General features: G+C 32.0%; 2 protein-coding genes across 5 annotated transcripts; one reads left to right on the forward strand and one right to left on the reverse strand.

Moving 5' to 3' along the window:
* The first annotated feature begins 453 nt into the window (after window positions 1-453).
* Window positions 454-7578, forward strand: LOC143048211 (43 kDa receptor-associated protein of the synapse-like). Of its 2 annotated transcripts, XM_076221760.1 has the most exons (6): window positions 459-1482; window positions 3446-3544; window positions 4054-4176; window positions 5681-5734; window positions 6181-6377; window positions 7267-7578. In XM_076221760.1, the coding sequence occupies exons 1-6, from the start codon at window positions 796-798 to the stop codon at window positions 7364-7366; spliced, it is 1260 nt and encodes a 419-aa protein (XP_076077875.1). In that variant the 5' UTR covers window positions 459-795; the 3' UTR covers window positions 7367-7578. The 2 variants fall into 2 exon arrangements, with proteins under 2 accessions (XP_076077876.1, XP_076077875.1); XM_076221761.1 differs by lacking the exon at window positions 3446-3544 and having other exon boundaries at window positions 454-1482.
* A 1368-nt stretch (window positions 7579-8946) lies between these two features.
* Window positions 8947-17152, reverse strand: LOC143048212 (uncharacterized). Of its 3 annotated transcripts, none has more exons than XM_076221765.1 (2): window positions 17131-17152; window positions 8947-10314 (listed from the first exon to the last, which is right to left on the reverse strand). In XM_076221765.1, exon 2 carries the CDS (start codon window positions 10137-10139, stop codon window positions 9192-9194), a length of 948 nt encoding a protein of 315 aa, XP_076077880.1. In that variant the 5' UTR covers window positions 10140-10314; window positions 17131-17152; the 3' UTR covers window positions 8947-9191. The 3 variants fall into 3 exon arrangements, with proteins under 3 accessions (XP_076077880.1, XP_076077879.1, XP_076077878.1); XM_076221764.1 differs by lacking the exon at window positions 17131-17152 and adding an exon at window positions 15081-15284; XM_076221763.1 differs by lacking the exon at window positions 17131-17152 and adding an exon at window positions 13008-13158.
* Window positions 17153-18661: the final 1509 nt, after the last annotated feature.

Consider the following 18661-nt stretch of genomic DNA (forward strand, 5'->3'; position numbering starts at 1 on the left):
TTTTTATTTTTAAAAAGATGTGTCTTATATCTTTGAAAAAAAAATACCTTATGGTTCCAACTGAAAAGAAATGTATCTTATATCGTAATTATATATATTGACCTCTTTAGTAAATTGTAAGACCTAATTATGAATCTCAGGGCTTTTTTCGTCATGTCCAAAAAAAGGAAAAATCTTCTTACAGGAAACTGTCCCATTTATTGTAAAGTCTCCACACGTGATGTTGATCTTAATCATTAAAATCATTGATTTCTCGTATACAGTTGTTTTTTTCTCTTAAAATCTTTAGATTACTGATAATTTACATAATAAAATAACATTGCATTTCTTATAATTCACAGCAACATTAGATAGTAAACTCCGATGACTAACGAAAGTCACTAATTGTTATCCATGTTGTAATGTCTGTCCCAGTTTTACACTATGCCAAAGCGATCTTTTTCATGTTGCATTCCAATCATAAACATGGAAGTCGTTTTCTAATTTTCTTATTACAAATAAATATTTTTTAGTTGTATACACATAAATCGTTTCTTGATTGAAGTGTTCGGGTGTCAAAAATTCAAGGATTTTGAGATATGAACTGGATATGTATTGAATTAAACAAGAAAGTTAACAGAAGCACGTGAGATGCTAGAAAGAATGTGATTGTTCTATTTTCACTTTCGGATAATCAGAGGATGCATTCTTGAAATTTGTAGGTTTGTAGTGAGAGAATCAGTAATTAGTCTACATTAAGCGTGTAATACAAAAACAATAAATCGAAATGCATATTTACGACTCAAAAATATTAAAATGGGCCAAAATGTGGTGAAACGTGAAGTTAAAAAAGGTTTGGAACTTTATGAATTACGGAAACTAGAAAGTGCAATTGATGAATGGAATAAAGCGTTACACAGACTGAATGGAGCTGGAGATAATCCTACTAAATTTGTCATTCTAGGTCATGTTTGTTGTGCTTATTTTGATATGGGAAAGTATAGGTGTATAATAACGTATGCAAGAAAACAACTTGAAGTTGCAGAAACAATAGAACAGGAAACGGAAGCCTGTTTAAATTTATCTAGAGCATACGAACGTTTAGGGGAGTATAGTATAGCGGAGGAATACTGCAAAAAATGTCTCAGTCGTGACACGAAGGACTCCAAGTGGGTCAAATATGCGTTTTTATTATACGGGAGACTTTATTTTAAACAGTGCCAATTTTACAAAGGACTTAAGAATCTTGAAGACGCTAAAGCTTTTGAAAAGTTGAGTGATGATATCGCATTTAGGATACTTGTAAATATATCATATGGGCAGTTTTACACATTTGTAAATGATATGGAGACCGGGTGTATGTACATACTTAAATGCATTGAAATTTTAGAACCAAATTCAGATTCATACATCACTAAGAAATTTCATAAAAGTATACAGTTGGAACTCGCAAAGATTCATTTAGAAAATTCACGATTGAACGAAGCATTAGACACATGTGAGGTTAGTATTTTGTACTGAGTAGCTTGTATTTTCTGTCATGCCTATGTGTTTCAAATTTCACCCCCCCCACCCCCCCCCACCCCCCGCCCAAATGGTAGCTCCCTTACCCTCGCAGAAAAATAACGTCTTATGTGTATTGATTAAAACATACCCGTCTCTTTTTTACATGTCACGAATGCATTAAAGACAACATCTAAGCTCGGTGTATAAATTAGAAGTCGCTTTAATGTAAAGAATCTGACTCAGCACATTGAAGTACAAAGACAGAAAGTGTTATGTAGAATTGATTTACACAACACAAATTTCTGGCATTCTTTCATTCACATCTTGTGGTTAATTTCACCTGCTGGCAGATTTCGTTGCATGAAATGATCCTTGACAGACGATCGATGATAAACATTTACTATAGTCATTCTGCCTTCTCTCATTTAGAACAAAAGTGTTAATTGTGCAATGTAGACTTGCATTCTGTTTGTCATTAATAGTTGTTATACATTATTATGTGTTTTACTTGGACTATCTACTTATCAACAAATGCTATTAGTTTTCTATACTATGAAACTTTTAAGATATAGTTATCTATGGTTGTTAGTAGTCGTTGTCCATTTATGGACAGTATGTTAATACATTATTGAAAATTGCATTTGTAGGCGAAACAACGTTCAATTAACATGATTAATGCATTTTCAAAGAAATTTAAAAAAAAAAACTGCCATTGTTATTCGAAAAAGAATTTGTTTTGTTGTTCGTATGATTTAGTCATCATAGCTGAATATTTTGTTTGCTAATTTTATTTTTGTTTATTTGTTTTCTATTCTAATTGTTTTTGTTGGTGTTATTTTGTTTTTTTATGTTTGTTTGCTGATCTTGTTCAAATTGAAAGCTTTCAAAATAGATATGAAGGATACACGAGGGACACTGAAACTCAAAGTCGAAACAAAACAGACAACGTAATGTCTAAAAGACAAAAATACCAACAGACAAACAATAATACTCAAAAAACACAACACAGAAAACTAAAAATACAATATAATTGGGTGGAGGGGGAGGTCGTTCAACAATTTACCCTTATTAAATGATAAAGTTAGACAAAATGCAGGATATCTAATTGTACATGTAATGCCATCATTGTTTAAGGATGTACTTAGGTGAGGTTTTGGAATTTGTGTCAAATGTTCGGACTCCTTGGTGTTTTTCCATACAGTACAATGTAAAATATTTTGCCCCATAACACCCATTTATTTTTTGATATAAGACTAAATAGCTCATGAAAGGTCATTTACCCAATTTTTAGAAGATTCTTAATTTTTTTTCTTTTGTTTTGAGACCTATTAATACCAATGCAAATATAAGGTAAAAGTCAGAGTCAGCCATTTCCCGCCATTTTTTAAATTTCAAGTATCTCGAAAAGGAGGTCCATGACCTATCAATATTTTTAGCTTATTTTTATCCTTAATTGATGTTCTACCAGCTTATAGTATCAATTTTAACTTCTTAATTTATTAATTTTCACCTAACCTCACCTAAGTACATCCTTAAGTACATTTGTACATGAAGTAAATGTCAGACGAATAAAAATAACTAGTTTCTGGCACCAATTTTCATATATGATGCATTGCAAATAAAATTTTCCCTAGAGTGTATTGTTTGCAGATTTCAAACACACTGCCTCTGGTTAATATTGTATATCATTGCCTGACATCTGGTGCTACAGAATGCGCATCGTTGTATGTGTTGCATCTCGCTAAAGTTATTTACATATTATTATGTACATATGGAGCAGTAGATATAAACGGAAAGCTAGATAATTGAGGGCATTCTACTTTTGAAACTTAGTAGAAATAAATAAGAAGGATACGTAATTGAAACTTTAACCCGAAACTATGGAAAGCTTTGACATTTTGTGTTTATTGTCAAATATTAGAGTAAATGGTATATCTTTAAACGCATCTGTTATTTTTAGAATGTAATGAAGGATGCTATAGAAAGTCGAGATCGACAACTTCAGGGGGAATGTTTGTATGTCTTTGCTGAAATCCACAGAAGAAGCAGAAGTTTTGAGGTATACACATTTGATAATTTTTACATCAGTGAAGAAGAGACCAAAGAAGTCTTAGACTACCCTATAATAAAGGACAAGGTGCACTTGCCAAAGACAATAACAATCAAAACCACGGAGTAAACAAAGACTCACAAAACCAAAAGACATTTACATCAACAGTTATAAATAAGAAACAAGACGAACTCCACTAAAAACTGGGAGTGAAATCAGGTGCTCAAAAATATAAACTTTATCATAAAACACCACTAAAAAAGGTCACAATTTGGTTCGTATCTGGGTCTTTTTCAAAAGCCTTATTGCTAAATAAATCAGTTTTTCATCATAAAATATTATATACTCGAAAGAAAGGCATTTTGAAAATTACTTTGCACAAGAGGCAAAAGATTGTTCTTTCAAAACAAAATTAAAAAAAGCTTCATTTTGCTATCTCCATATTCATAACAATCAAAACGTGCTGTAAACTTTATCAGGAAAATACATTAATATACAGTAATATTGGTCTTTTTTAGAGAGCAAGTCCTAGATATGAATCAGCATATGCCATATTCACAGAAATAGGAGATAGATATGGTCTTATGCAAGTCTTATATGGAATGGCTAAAACCACGTGTCTTCAGCAAGATTTTGATCAGGTATACATGTATCTATTCGTTTCTTCTTTAACATTTTTTAATATGTTTTGTTCGGTGTAGTCACTAAAAAGAATCTTACTAGGTAGGTTTGTTTTTATCATTTTATCCAAACTATGGTACAGTTGCAGTTGGAGGAAGATATCGAATGTTATAGTCTACAAGATCATCTTTATCTGCTACTACTTGTTAACTAGTTGTTACAGCTATCCCGTCCCTCTCTTTCACTGTGTCCGCTTTTCTGCAGTATTCTACAGTATATACTTTAAAGGTTTTCTCATCCGAAGTTAGGTCCAACGTAATGTTAGAGTGTTTGGATATACATTTTTATATGCTTCATTACTTTGTATACAGCATGCTTTAAGAAAAGAATAAAAGATTGAATAGCTTGAGGTTCAGCGCAAAAACTGCTGACTCGGGAGAATTAGACTTACAAACGGGGGGATAGCTTCTTGATAAGAATATTTGTTACTGTGATTCCTCTTAAAACAAAACAATTTTAATGGCAATATAATGAAAATACGATACACGATATCTTGATAATATGTAATATTTCACTTCAGAAACACATATGCGTGCACTTACTGTTCAAAAAGAGTAAACTTATTTTAAAATCGTGTACATGCATTAAGAAAATGTTACGTAAATACAGATGCAGACGCTGCATTAGATGAAGACATTCTGTCGTCGAAGGAACGATATATCAGTATAACAAGAATATAGCAAACAGCGGTTGTAAATTACCTAATCACATATCTCAATCAACTCCTCAGTATACGGTAATTAATCACTGCTACCTTCTCCAATCTGGCAGTGAAAAAAGTACAGTTATCAAATCATGCAACGGCATGTTAGCTGCATGTTAACTGTTTTTGTGGGTACAAATCGCAGGGGAAATATTGTAAAATTCTTGATTGCTATGTTTAATTAGTAAAAGTATACAGTAAATGAATTAAATTGAAATTTGTGATATTCTTATTACCCAACTTTAATATTTTATTTCAAAGTAAAGAAAGTTTAAATACATTAAACAAAATCATCTGTTGTTTTCATATAAATTCATATTGCAATATCGTCACTACCAATTCTCACAATAAAATAAATCTGTCCTTAGTCCAAAATGAATATGGGAATACACCTTATATCGGAGGTGGGTTAGCTGGGGTTTCCTTTAAAAAAAAAGGAAAAAAAAAGCGAAAAAGACAAACAGCATACAAAACACACCATATAAAACTAAAGACTGAGCAACACGAACCCCAATAAAAACTCGGGATGATCTCAGGTGATTCTGCTCCACTAATGTCAACCATACATCTATAGATGTGTCAACCATACATTTATGTGTCAACCATACATCTATGTGTCAACCATACATCTATGTGTCAACCATTCGTGTTGCTTGAGCAAGTACTGATATCCGAAGATAAATCTTATCCGAAATACTTGCCACGGTTTGATTAATGATTTAGAAATAACTGTCAATTTTGAATGTAAATTACTTTTTTAGGCCGTTGATCTGTTTAAGAAGACGTTGGATGCAGCCCAGGAAATCGGAAATAAGGTAAGTTTATTCTAATTTAGGCTGAATGTTCCAATTATTAATATAAACCTTTGAACATTTATTCTCTCTTCTTTTGCTGTTGGTTATAACAGAAACTATCTCATATAAAACTTCAAACAGAAAGTTACTTGTTAATTGACACTTAACAGCAGTACAAACATTTACTCAAAAATTTGATAGTATCGTAAAGCAGAGTTCTTCAAACGAGAACGTATGGCATTCTGTCTTAATACCAAAACTGGTTGCACTTATAGCTAGTACATTTTGGTTCTAAAATTCTGTTTACTTTGTAGTGTTAAATTATTTTGGGGTTCACAAACCTATCTGAATCAATGGGATCTTCTGTTTAATGATACTCAGTAGAAATAAATTAAACCGTAGAATTTATAAACATAATATGAAAACTTGTTTTATAGAATATTAAGACAACTTCATCTTTTCTGTAGATGTATGCCGTTAAATGTTGTGTGAACTTGATAGATTTGTGTGACACTGGGTCAATCGAGTCTACACAATCGTATGAGCAATTGTTAGATGACCTTCTAGAACAAATGGGATTATACTGTGGTGTCTGTAGCGAGGCTATAGGCAAAACAAAGGAACAATTAGACATGCTGCCATGTTGTCATCTCATTCATACCAGGTACACTACTCCTTATTCGTTATTTCTTGTGCGTGATCAAATTTTCAGATCAGTTGGTAGAATTTTTTTGTTGCTTTTAGCGTTTACATATATCAAATTTATATCCTGTTAAAGCTAAGGCTAAACAATTAAGGTTAAATGACTCTTATTAAGAGTCTACTAACAATTTCTGATAGATCTTGTCTTGCTGGGCTTTTAAAAATCTAAAGTGTATAATTTTCACTGACCTCGTACATAATTTACCGGATGCGGGATTGTCTCGCTGTTTTGAAAACCAATTGATCAAGTTGTCTCTGTTGAAATCTTTTCACAAAATCCATCTGATAATGTTATGAATGATAGAAGTCTGGGATAACATGATTTATTCATAATAGTAATATATGGTCCTTGAAAAACATTTTTTTACCAATATTTGTCTTTCTGTTGAAATTATAAAAGCAAGAGAGAAATAGTAGAGACATCAAAGAAATTCAGTAAAATAAGATCTACAAATAAGGCAAAAAAAGGTCAGCAAATAAAATCAGATAATCCGAAATTGGCAATTGAACAATTCGCTATAGAACACAGTTTTAACTTATTTTGTTGTTTTATTACGAATAATTAAAAAAAAAAAAAAACGCCAAAGCTTTCTCAAAAGATTTTTGCAGTGTTTTTGTCTGCTTTTGAGACAAATAACATCATCATTATACACAACTTCATTAGTTCCTGAACAAACAAGATGCGTGAATAGTTTGTGTATATGTGCATTAAAACACAGAATGCTAAATGTGGCTTCGGTACTGGCGAGCACCAAGACGTTGCTGATAATAATGAACAGTCAATCTTTGATAATTATAACAATGTTAATAATCAACTTGAAAAATCAGTTGTTGTTTTTTTTCGATTATAGATGTGCCTGTCATTTAGCTAGATACACTTGGGGAAGGAAGGAAAAAATGAGACCTTGTCCAACATGCAGGAAATTGTCTTCATCAAATCCTATGTTGTGAATATTGTAAAATGTTATACATCGTTAAACGGTTTAAGTGTTTAACCGTGTAGATTTGGGACCAACTGATTTGATATCATTCCGGACTATCTTGATGAGAAGGAAAAGCGCACACAAAATTACTCTAATGTATTTTTGATATCGTAATCTGACGTATATTGTATTGGTGTTTTTTAAAAAGTCTGCAATAAAGTGTGTGATGTAACCATTATACATACATGAAATTGTTTATACAGTGATAAAACTGTAAATAAGCTAAAACCATTTCTTACAATGAATGAACAATGCCATGTACAAGACTCCGTATACATTCATCAAACAGTCTCTTAAGATACAAAGGCTTCATTAGTACTAGGTCAAACAAGTTATAAGAAACACAGTTTTTAGTCCGGTGCGTTACTTTTGTGCATATTGGCCTTACATTTTGTGCCAAACCATTTTTCATTTGCCCCACAAATCATATTTTGTTTGTGCCAAATATGTATATATTTTTTGCTCGAATGAAATATAACCTTATAGCGCAAATGCAATGGGCCCATTTAATCATATGTTTTCATTCTGAAGTTATTTATAGCTTTATAATTTATATAGACACCTGACTACTGTTGAAATCATTGACCGAAAAATGTTTAATTCTCTTTTGTTTTATTGCGGTCTTAAGTAACGAATGACGTGATTTCGACTGCAGATTGAAAAAAATAATAATAACTTTAAGATTGGTTCTTCTCCGCAGCAAATGCGGCATTAATGAGTCCGTAAGCAGAAAGCAATTTTCTCGGTAAAAGGATAAATATACTATTTCGGTAGCCTTAACCTTCTGATTTCAATTGATATCAAAGTTGTAAGGTGTATGATCGATAATAAGTTTGATATCTGAGTTGATCATTTTCGGATGGACTTTGGACCGAACGAACTTCCGTTTAGATAGAAGTAAGTATAACATATGATTGTGGATCTAGCATTATTATGTATACCACTGATACACTGATTGGTCAAAGAGTACGGATATCGATGAACTAGATGGCAGATACATAAATAATTTGACTCTGCACGTGCGACCTTAATTGTTTTATGGTGACCTCTATACAGTGCCAAAGGTTGCTTATATATTGGAGCATCCACATCCTATGCTGCTTACAAGTTCGGCACTGCTCCATTTTAAGTCATTATTATTATGGATCACGCATTGATCTCCATTTAGCTTGGTAACGTCACAGAGTCATCAATCATTGACTCATTGGTGTATTATACCCCTTATCAACTTTTGTTTACATGCTCAAACAGTTAGAAAGTTAGATATTTTACACTTTGGGCATACTAGATGCAGTTTCATGACTTTCTGACAATTACGTCTTTTACTACGGGGAATGTTTTTTTTTATATATTAATATTGAATTGCTTCCGTAATGGATTTGCTAAAAATTTAAGTTTCAAGAACATCCGCAGAAAAATTGATGGCATCGAATTTTAAATCACTTTGAAATTACCCTACAACTGTATTTCATACCCTTGACGATCACAATGAATTCTAAAAATGTTTGAAAATCACATCACTGCATGCAACAAAATACAAACAACGTATATGTTCAACGAAGCTTTGTACTTTACTTTAGTAACAATTAACTTCATTTATAAATGATGTACATTAACATAGATTAAAAAAAAAACAAATAATATATTAACAAATCTTACTATTGATTTAACACATTGTTTTACACGTTTTTATAAATGCATAAGTTGTATGATATTTTCGTTGTTGACTAGAAAAATAGATAGTTAATTTTCACTTAATCATCACTGAAATTGGCAAGAAAAAAATACTGATTTCATTCATCTGTTCTTTGACTGATGAACGTTTTTACTTTGTTTTGTACAAATTCTTGGCGCCCTTCGTTTATTTTTACCTTTAGCTCATGGATACTTTGTCTCTTTGCAGACACGCTCATAGGCGCTGAACTTAATCGATTTTGAATGAGTTGATTTTTCCAAGCACTGGCTGATAAAGTCGGCTGAGGTTGATTGAGAATTTCTGATATTCCAGCATTTCGCCTGAGACCACCAGAATGTGAATTGTCTTTCTTATTAGAATCTGGATTTTCTAGAGCTTGTAACTGTACAGTTAAGGAGCTTAAATCAATTCCTGCACTATGACGACGAATTTTTCTCTGTCTTTCATGTAAACCACGTTTAAACACCGGCACACCTTCTTTGGCTTTTAATAGTTTTTTAGTGAGTGCATTAGTTTGATCCATCCATGCTGGTTTAGAACTAGTTGTGCTCCCGGAAGAACTACTTAAAGTTACATCTGAAATACAACTCTCAGCGTCGGAGTCTTTAATTTGACCATTGAGTCCTCTGCGCACAGGACTGCTCTGTGGTCGAATTTGTACGGAAGCTAGTGATGCTGAAAAGTCGCTATCTGATTTGCGACGTCTTGATCCGGCATACATTGCTGATTGTGGCCGTTTTATACGGCGTCGTTTACGACTAATAATCCGTTGACCATACATAAAGAAAGGCCCTTCGTCCTCTTTTTCTTTTATCATTTCTTCCTTAGGCGCTAGTCCTTCAGGACTATGACCACTGCATGAATTGATATAATCCAACGTCAGAGATATAAGCCGGATATCTTGATTTGTCACTCTAACAGCATGTAGCTTTTCTTTCTCTAACAAATGAAGTTTTCCCTGTAAACGTGTATTTTCAATGTTATTAATGCGATAAGCACGTTGCATCCGAGATGAATTATAATTTGGATTTTCGTTCGACGGCATGGTGTTTTAGTATCACTTTTTTGTTGTTTTTCTTATTGAGTACAAAGTTTAATGTTTTAAAGATTTGATCACTTCGATTATTAATTGCCTTACACTGAACATTGTAATTGTCTTTAGAAACAAAACACCACTGTTAGCCAGATATATATCCAAATCTGTTTTCATTCAATCATGTCTGAAAAAGATAATAAAATAAGTAAATCCCCGAATTGTTGAACTTCTGGAGTATTTACATTCCAAATAGTCTACTGATTTATATCCACTTATCTAGTCCATAAATAGTACATATTGCATTTTGACACTCCAGTCTGTTATAGTTACCAGGCATCAGAGAACACAAATCACTTAAAAAATACCCACATGCGTAGCTCTGCAGATCGATTCATCCTTTTTAGTAACCAATTCTATAAGTCTTATGTCATTCAGATGAAAGGAATAAAAACCTACGATTAATGATATACTGGTATTTATCTTTCAAATCCAATATACCTTTTAAAAGTATTGACCTGTTTTCTGTCAAGAAATCGACTGGTTTTCCTGATGTTGTTGAGATGACATCAATAAAAATATAATTTGTTAACCATCAACAATCAATTAATGTTAGATTTGTAAAATAATTGCATTGAAAAATATCTAAAATTACATAATCATCTGCGTTGATTTGTGTTGTCATGTTTGGAGCTAGTTATCTTCCATGTTTTTACGGTAGATGCATTGTTTGTGTTCGCAATGTAAAAGAATGCTCAATAAGCTCGTTGGATCATAATAACTTATAGTTTTATAAGTAAACTTTAATTATTGTTAGTATTTTGAATAATGAGTTTTTTGTTATTAATGTTGGTTTGTTTGTATGCAACAGTAGCTATATCTCAGGGGCGTATCCAGGATTTTTGAAAGGGGACGTAAAACCATAAAACCGTAAAGAAATACAGCCGGTCTTAGCGAAGCGGAAAAATTCTGAACGATTTCATACTAAAATTTTAATGTTTTCAAATGAAGTTTTTTTTAAAGGGGTGTACGCCCTCTACGCCCCTCGAATCTGCCACTGTATATACTTGTGTCTTAGAGGAGATTCCTCTTCATGTATGTAGTACTGGTAGGTACAATCATATACTGTTTTGTTTGCTGTGGATTACCTGTTCTCATATTAAGTAGTTATGTCAACAAATCTGTCTTTTAAAGTGTCTCAATTCAATTTTATTATTTACGATGCAAAACGTGTGCAAATAATAATGAATAGAGCTGCAATGTATATTGGCATTCAATTAAATAATACAAATGTTCACATTATTGAGGCTTGTGAACGACAACATTGTTTATCATTGTAACCAATTTCTACAAAGTTTTCGTATATATACAGTGATAGCTATATATACGCATTTGACCTTTGTACTCAAATCACTTTTATTTATTTTATTGAAGAAAAAGTCATTTGATGTGAGTGAAAAGCCTATAAACGCTGGTATCGTTTATTAGATTTTAAAGTAAGTTGATTTTAATTGAAACTGAACTGTGAAATTCATTCGCCAGTTTCATTCAATATATATTACTTAATATTTTCCACCCCTTACTTTTTATTGATTAAAATTTGTAAAAAATACGTTTCATGCGCTTTAAATGCAAATTAGATATTGCGTTTATTTCTGGTGCATTTGTATATTTCATTGAAAGAAGTTACATAATCTTTGCGCATGTTTCTGTATGAAACGGCGATAGCTGAAGCAGAGGTTTTATAGTGAATGTTTACTTTTTTTAAATTTTAGAAGCTAACCACTTGTGTATCTGTATTAATTATAACTGACTTGTTTTGTTTATTATCCTTTTAAAAATTATCACTCTTCATCTCGATATCCGAAGAGATTAGTTGGTTTGGTAAATTTTTGAATTTAGTAGAGGTCAACCAAGATTAGTGCGATATTGCTCTGTAACGTGTAAGGACTTTAGATGTTTGACGTCAGATCTCAGTTCATAGAGAAAGGTAGAGAAAAGATGGAAACAGGCGCCTTCGAACGAGTTTAACCTCGCAACATTCTGTATGTGGCTGCTCAAAGTCAGGAACCTGTTATTCGGTAGTCGTTGTTTGTTGCTGTGTAACATACTAGTATTTGTTTTTCGTTCATTATTTTGTACAAAAAATGAGGTCGTTTGTTTTCTCGTTTAATTGTTTAAAACATTGTCATTTCGGGACATGCAATGACTATGCGGTTAGTGTGATGTGGTCTCTTGTGTATAGTTGTCTCATTGGCAATAATACCACATCCATTTATTTTTATACTAAACACTACGTTGTATATCGCCATCTTGCTAAACTTTTCTTTTCCTTTTTGTCTTCGACTTTTATTTTTTTTTTTAAATACATGGACATCTCCAACTGAAAGACGAGGTGCTACATCCTCATTTTTCATACGAAACATAAATTTACAAAGCATTTTTCACATTAATACACATGTTTATTTAGGAGCCAGTTTAGGACCACCTCTGGATGCGGGATGTTCTCGCTGCGATGAAGAACCATTTGTGGCTATCGGCTTTTGTCTGCCCTTTTGTCGGGTTGTCGTCTTTGACATTTTCCCCATTTCCATTTTATGACTAGATTATTATTTTCTTTATGTGTACATGTATGTATTCTTCATTGCAATCATTTGCATGATAGATATAATAATTATATATCTCTGGTTGCAGTATACATGTTTGTACATTTTATTGCAGATCTTAATAAAAATATACCAATCAACAATGATATGATGTCTCTTACTGAAAACTTAACAACAACAAGCCCCCTTTTGAAGTGAGGATTTAAATCGAACATAATGTTATGAAGACTATAAGCTAATTAGAATTTTAACTGTACAACAAATTCATATTTACCCGTAAACATCCTGCGCCACTAATGCAATATACTATAGAATTTTCACGTCTCTATGCATTACTGTGATGATTTTAATATATCCTTTTGATCATTTAAAACCTTCATCGATTTTCATATTGAAATATAATCCAACAAACAACAGAAATGTCAATTGTTTACGGCAAATGTAAGTTTATAATCCTCTTTTATCAAAATCGATTTTACTTTATAAACAAACGAACGTAAACGCAATATTTTGATTTAGTAGAAATTAAAATTAGTCCACTAGACCATATAATCAGTAACGTATAACAAGTAATTTATTGTTCATTCAAAAGTTTAAATATCATTTTTCAATTAGCAAAATATCAAACTTAGCGACAGATTTACGATTATTGATTTCCGTAAAATGTTTTCCTGATTGCTCTGTTTGAACAGACATTTTCTATATATCAGAGACATATTATACAGTATTATAATGTCTCTGTTTATACAAACTGTTAATTGGATTATAAGATTAAATTTAAAACTCTGAAAGTGATCGTTTAAGCGATGCGAACCGTCGTATTTAGACGAATCAAACATGAATATTTACGAATAGAATGTTTTTATAAATACTTGTAGTTGATATTCAAATTTATGAATATATTTTTTTTTTAAATATTTTGAAATTGATGATCGAAAGAATGTCCCAAACAACGGCTATCATGGAACTGAGATAATAAAACAATAGACATAGACTATTCAATGGTTTGCTGTTCGTTGCTTAACTCCCAGTGGCAAATATTACATGCATCTTTTAGACGATAGGTATTATTGAAGAACACATATCAATTATATATAGTACATACATTGTACATGTAGCTAACGAGCTCATGAAGGGTGGACAGTAACTGGTCCTGTTCCTCAAAAAGTACCGATTATGTTTCTAACGACACATACAAGAATCAAGAACGAAGAAAAGGAATGGACTCCTGACTATAACACATAAAAATGTTCATGGTAATTGGTGAAAAATATTGAGTAACGGTCTACAAGATCATGATGTTGAAAGTTAGCATGTGAATTTAGAATTTGTCTATTCAACTCTACCATGTGGAGAAACCCTAAGTACTATTTGCTCAGTAGCTTCATTGTTAGCAATTACCAATCTATCAAGGATATTCTGATCATATTAAGTCAATTCATTATATGTGCATCGGTATTCAACAAAAGTCAACTGTCTGGACTATATCAGTCAAAAAAAATTCACTGCAATCCAAAATGTATTTCATAAGTTATATCCAAAGACAGTCACTGATGAGGTTCCAAATCGAAACACGTATATTATTCACAATATCGAAATGTTTCCGTGAGTAATTTCAATTGATAACTTAATCAATACATTCCGGTAAATGTTCGCAACTAAGAAATTCATCAATACTTTCAAATCAATACAATTAATTCCCTCTTATCCCATGTGCAGAAGAATCTAGAAATATTGCCTTTTAACCTAGTATCTTCGTATACCTGTCCTTTTGACTGATTGGAATGTATATATGTCATATGTTATGTCCAGACTGACTGGTTACATTATGAATCATGTACATGTAGCTTGTAAGAGCCTTATATGAAATTTATTTTAATATAGTTACATAAAAGTGTACTTCGTATATATCTCTTTGAGTAGCGTGTATGCAGTAAAAGTGTTCATTTCTACTTCTATGTTGATTCAGGAAGTTCAATATTTACAAAGTTCAAATATCATCGCCAATGAGATTAACATGATAAATACTTTGAATAAAGATGGCAGGCAATGCTAGACGCACATGTATCTCTTACCGACGCCACATCCCTCTGCATTTTGTATGTTTATTGTCAAAAAACAATATTTTATTAGAAATGGAATATTGGATAAAAAATTGAGAATTGACATCGGGAATGTGTTAAAGAGACAATAAACCGACCAAATTGCAGAAAATAGCTCAAAGCCAACAACGGATCTTCAACCCAGCGAAAATTTCCCGCACCCGGAGGCGGGCTTCAGGTGGCCCATAAACAAAAATGTGTACTATTTCAGTGAAAATGGACGATATGAATATTTTAATTCTTACCTGCACTAACGAACTCATTACAGAAATCCAAATGTATATGTTACAGCATCAATCATGCACAGAAATTACTATGCAAAAAGACTGTAGTTAGATTTTACTTATTTGTTTGTGTAGTTAAATTCGTAATCGGTTGTTAAGAACATGTAGTTTCGAGTCTCATAACTTCCCTTCAGTTTTATCAGGTACACTTTGACGTATTTAGATAAGCGAAACAAACCTTCCGTACGTGATTTAACCGTTTAAATGTGTGTTAGTTTAAGAGAGTTCGCAAAGATTTAAATTATAGATATTTCTGTTATGTTCAAATATGAACCAGATTGAAACAGAAAATTACTGAGGTTTCCTCTTTATATATTACTGCATTTTTCTGAATAGCCTTTTGTACTTCATTCAAAATTGACAAATTACTAGGTTGAATGGCAAATGAAATTAACAAAGAATAATATAACATGTCACACTATTCCGTTTCATTGTGAAAACAACATCAAACATATGAGGTTAAAAAATTGGCAGCAAACAATTTTCAGTCAATACAATTGTTAAAGGTTAAATTGCTCAAATCAGAAAAGAAATAATTGATAGGAGTAAAAAGTCAGAGTATGTCAATATAATCTGGTGAATATTCAATAACGGATAGTTATTTTATTTAAAAAATTGGATTAAAATAGGTATTCCTAAGGATAATGGATAAGTAAACACTCTTTGCTTATTCCTATACGTCGACACTCTTCCTTTAAACATTAAACAGACTTAAAGGAAGAAGTTAGTTGCGCAACCTATTTGTAAAGTCATATACATGTATTACATGTAAGTTAAGTTAAAAAAACTGACCTTAAAGGAAACATTAAGTTAATGTATATTATTTTTTATTTATTGTTTGCTGAACATAATATGTGGTATGATTGCCAATGAGACAACTCTCAACAAGAGACCAAATGACACAGAAATTAACAACAATATATTACTGTACGGCCTTCAAAAATGAGCAAAGCCCATACCGCATAGTCAGCTATAAAAGACCCCGAAATGACAAATGTAAAACAATTCAAACGAGAAAACTAACGGCCTAATTCATGTACAAAAAATAAACAAAAAACAAAATATATATCACATCAACAAATGACAACCACTCATGACTGAACTACAGGCTCCTGACTTGAGCCAGGCACATACATCAGAATGTGGCGGGGTTAAACATGTTAGCGGGAACCCAACCATCCCCTAACCTGGGACAATGTTGTAACATTACAACATAAGAACGAACTATAAAAATCAGTTGAAAAAGGCTTAACTCATCAGATGGAAACAAATAGAATAACTACACTAAGTGGATGTGGCCGGGTACTTGTATATGTATATCCTAACAACAAAAAGACACCAAGTACAGATGAATGGTCATTATTCAATATTCCTTTGATAAACAGTGATTCAGGAACAATACTATGCGTCATGATAATGAATGAGACAAATATAGCTTCAAGGTTTATATAAATCTATTCATGAACCAAATTGGCAATATTTGTATAGGACGCAGCAACAACGTTCCTGATATTGTATCACATGTAAATATTTCATAAATTAGAATCTCTGTCATAATTAGAGACACTAGACATAAGGTAGGATAGATGATTGATATTTGAATTTTTAGCATCCAGTGCCATTTGTAGAAGGCATGTATTCTATTGAATGCCAACCCCAAACAACAGTCTTTAGGGAAGAACTTAAGAAAAAGACATTCAAAATTCTGGCTTTCATTTTGTAATATTATGTTGTAAGGTTCATTAAACGGATACAAACCATGCTACAATCTGGAGTTAACATATACTTATATATTTATATTGTGTGGTGGGTATATCTGTCATTGATATATAGTCAGTCAATGATATATAGCTCCGCATCTTCCTTCATTCATGTACGAAATGTTTATATATTCTTAAGGAAGAGTTTACAAGAATATTATTTTATCTATTGGCAAAATGTATTATTATTATTCTAGTCCAAAGTAGAAATAAAAACTTTAAAAGAAATGAAAAAAGAGCTATTAACTTACCTTCAAACATTTAACATTGAAAAGAATAAACAAAACCGTTTTATCATTCAGCATAAATAAGGTTTCTTCTCATCCACGACGTTATTACGTTAAAAGGATGAATCCAATTTAAATGTGAAACCAAACGTGATATTTAACCACTTATATTCTCGTCAACAAAGTGAAACTGATCGTAAATTCTACTTTTATGTCAAAAATGGATATCTAAGTGAATTTATAACCTGCAATATAACTGCCATATTTAAACATTTTCATTCCTTTAAACATACATAAAAAAAAGAGTCATTGTAATTTTATTTAACTTTTGCTTGATTTGAAGTGAGAAAGTTATGAAATTAAACTTTTAAATAGGTATGTATATTCTTAAACTGGTCCAAATCTTAAAGGTCTATGCAAAATTTATTGCCTTTTACCCTGCCGGAGGACACACTAAATTGTTAATTGGGTTGCTTTCTTGAAGTTTGCATTCGATAATTCACTGTGTATGCTGTATGCAATGATCTTAATTGTGTTTTATTTCGTCTTGAAAATATTTTAATTTTAATTTTCGGATGCTGATAATTTATTTGTACCGATAGTTTACTCATTGATTGTTTAGAAATATTATAGTAATGAACTTCTGGTAAAGTGTATAGTAATTATTAAATGACTTTCTGAACTATAGATATTGTACGTCACTAGCATTGTATCTAAGTTGATTCCCGATTTTAGGTGGAGTAAATATTACTCAGTTGAAGTTTTTCTTGGTAGTTTTTGATGACAGTTGTTTGTCTTTAATTATAAAATTAGGAAGATGTGGTATGATTGCCAATGAGATAACTCTCAACATGTGACCAAATGACACAGATATTAAAATAGGTCAGCATACTAGCTTCAACAATGAATACAACCGTACCGCATATTCAGCTATAAAAGTACCCGAAATGAAAAATGACAAATAATTTAAACAAGAAATATAACAGCCTGATTTATGTAGAAATAATGAACAAAAACAACAAACGATATCCATTGAAATTATAGGCTCCTGACTTGGGACAGGCACATACACAATGTGGCAGGATTAAACTAGTTTGAAGGCGCGCCAATATTTCCCATCCTATAACAGCGAGGGAGCAGTACATTAAAACATATTTTTAAGCATACGTTTTTTGTTTGTTTGATCAGGTTGTTGCACGTCCTTCATTGAGTTTTGAATTTTGCTTGCCCCTTCAAAATCTTTTCAAATTCTTTTTAAAAGAGCTGCTGTAAAACCACTTGGTCGTTTGATTCCGCTGCATGTACTGTTATTCTTGAGGAATTATTTTTATTGTAGCTCGTTCGCCTCGAAGATATAAGGTCAAAGGTTTGGTCCTCTGCGAGGTCAATCCAAAGACTTTAACATGATTGGTATTTGCTACATTGCATCAAGAAATCCGACTCGTACGCATGTCCAAAACACAATGTTTAATGATACTTTATAACCATGTTAAAATGCATGTTTTATTTCCCGCGACACATCAGATTAATCCATCGTTATGTTCTAGACTTCCGC

The sequence above is a fragment of the Mytilus galloprovincialis genome, chromosome 10, assembly GCF_965363235.1.
Source record: "Mytilus galloprovincialis chromosome 10, xbMytGall1.hap1.1, whole genome shotgun sequence".
NCBI lineage: Eukaryota > Metazoa > Mollusca > Bivalvia > Mytilida > Mytilidae > Mytilus > Mytilus galloprovincialis.